We start from the raw sequence: 1456 nt of genomic DNA on the forward strand, positions 1-1456 counted from the left end.
ATGGGTGGAGATCATGCTAACATAGGAAATTTCCATTTTCGATATCAGTTTCTATGTACGCAATTTGTAAGGGCACATTTGTGGAAGAATATGATTATTAATTTCCTCTGTAATTTGATGTTATCTAATTCTGTGAACACTCATGATGAGGGGTGTTTTAGTGCACTTGTTTTTCAATACCAGAGTCCAAACGCTTCGGTATGTCATATTAAAAGCATCATTTTAGACGTATTATTTCTTCAATTAATATTAGGTTTTCTTTTAGGTGCACCAGTTGCTCAATACTAAGTGCTTTGTAATGGAAGAGTGAGAACTAAGTCATACAATCCTTTTAAGCCATCGATTGGTGTTTACTGCATGTTGTAACTTTGACATTTTTATTCATATATTTGAAGATAATGGAGACAGCAAGCTCTCGATCGTCGAATTAAGACACACGACTTTGACATTTTTGTTCACATGAAGATAATGGAGACAGCTCTCGTCGAATTAAGACGCGAGTTTGACACTTTTAGTCATATAAAGAAAGATAAAACACAGTTAAATAAATCTAAGTCAACTCGATTCAGTTGGGCACTCTGCAGTTGGTGCGTATCTCTCCGTTGCTCCCGGTCAGCACGCCGATGCTGCCCATCCTCACCATCGCCGCCGCAAATCTCCTCGTGAAGATGGCCGAGTTGCGCGCGAACAAGTTCACCTGCGCCGCCGCCGCCGGCGTCGACACCAGCGTCTGGTCCGACGTGAACAGCCCCCTGTGCCTCAAGATGCCCTGGTAGTAGCTGTTGTCGAACCCGAGCTCGCTCGGCGGGTCCATCTGCACCTCGGTGTCGCTCCCCGCCGTCGGGCATTGTTGTTTCAGCTGAGCAGCGTACGCCGCGTCCAGCGTCGGGTCGACTCCCGAGCTGCTGCTGGAGTTATACAGCCTGCTGGCGAAGGCAGAGCAGTGAGCGATGCCAATGGTGTGTGCTCCTGACCAATTGAACATATACAAAATTAACTCAAACAATATAATATTAATTCGTCAAATTATACAATTATTAGTGACTAAAATGTAAGAGCCTTTAGCATTGGATCCCGCAGAACTGTCAAGCATAGAGATCGTATACCAAAAATGTTGATGTTGTGACCATGGATAGAAGTTGTCACCAGTAACATTCTGCTAATGCAGAAATAGGACTTGAATGTGCCCTGAACTGAACTATTATTGACTTGGAAATAATAATATCATGGACTATGACCATGGCTGCATTTTCTATATTAGACAGTTACCCATTCGTGTTTCCATTCTGTTTTAAGCTTGAAGTTCCATGTCTTCTGGGGTCAGCCAGAAGTTCAGAATAATATTTTTGAGATCTTCTTATATCCCATGGCAAGTTGTATTCCTCGATCTCCCTACATCAGTAGCCTTCACTCGCTCTTTTCAGCAAACAACAACAATATATAGGTTTCAGCACTC

At 43.0% G+C, this 1456-nt stretch overlaps 1 protein-coding gene across 1 annotated transcript; it reads right to left on the reverse strand.

Annotated features, from left to right (window-relative positions):
- Positions 1–358: 358 nt before the first annotated feature.
- On the reverse strand, positions 359–1017 carry LOC121973670 (peroxidase 5-like). The gene has a single exon (XM_042525058.1). The coding sequence runs from the start codon at positions 983–985 to the stop codon at positions 566–568; it is 420 nt and encodes a 139-aa protein (XP_042380992.1). The 5' UTR covers positions 986–1017; the 3' UTR covers positions 359–565.
- Positions 1018–1456: the final 439 nt, after the last annotated feature.

Source organism: Zingiber officinale, chromosome 4A (assembly GCF_018446385.1).
Source record: "Zingiber officinale cultivar Zhangliang chromosome 4A, Zo_v1.1, whole genome shotgun sequence".
In the NCBI taxonomy this organism is placed as follows: domain Eukaryota; kingdom Viridiplantae; phylum Streptophyta; class Magnoliopsida; order Zingiberales; family Zingiberaceae; genus Zingiber; species Zingiber officinale.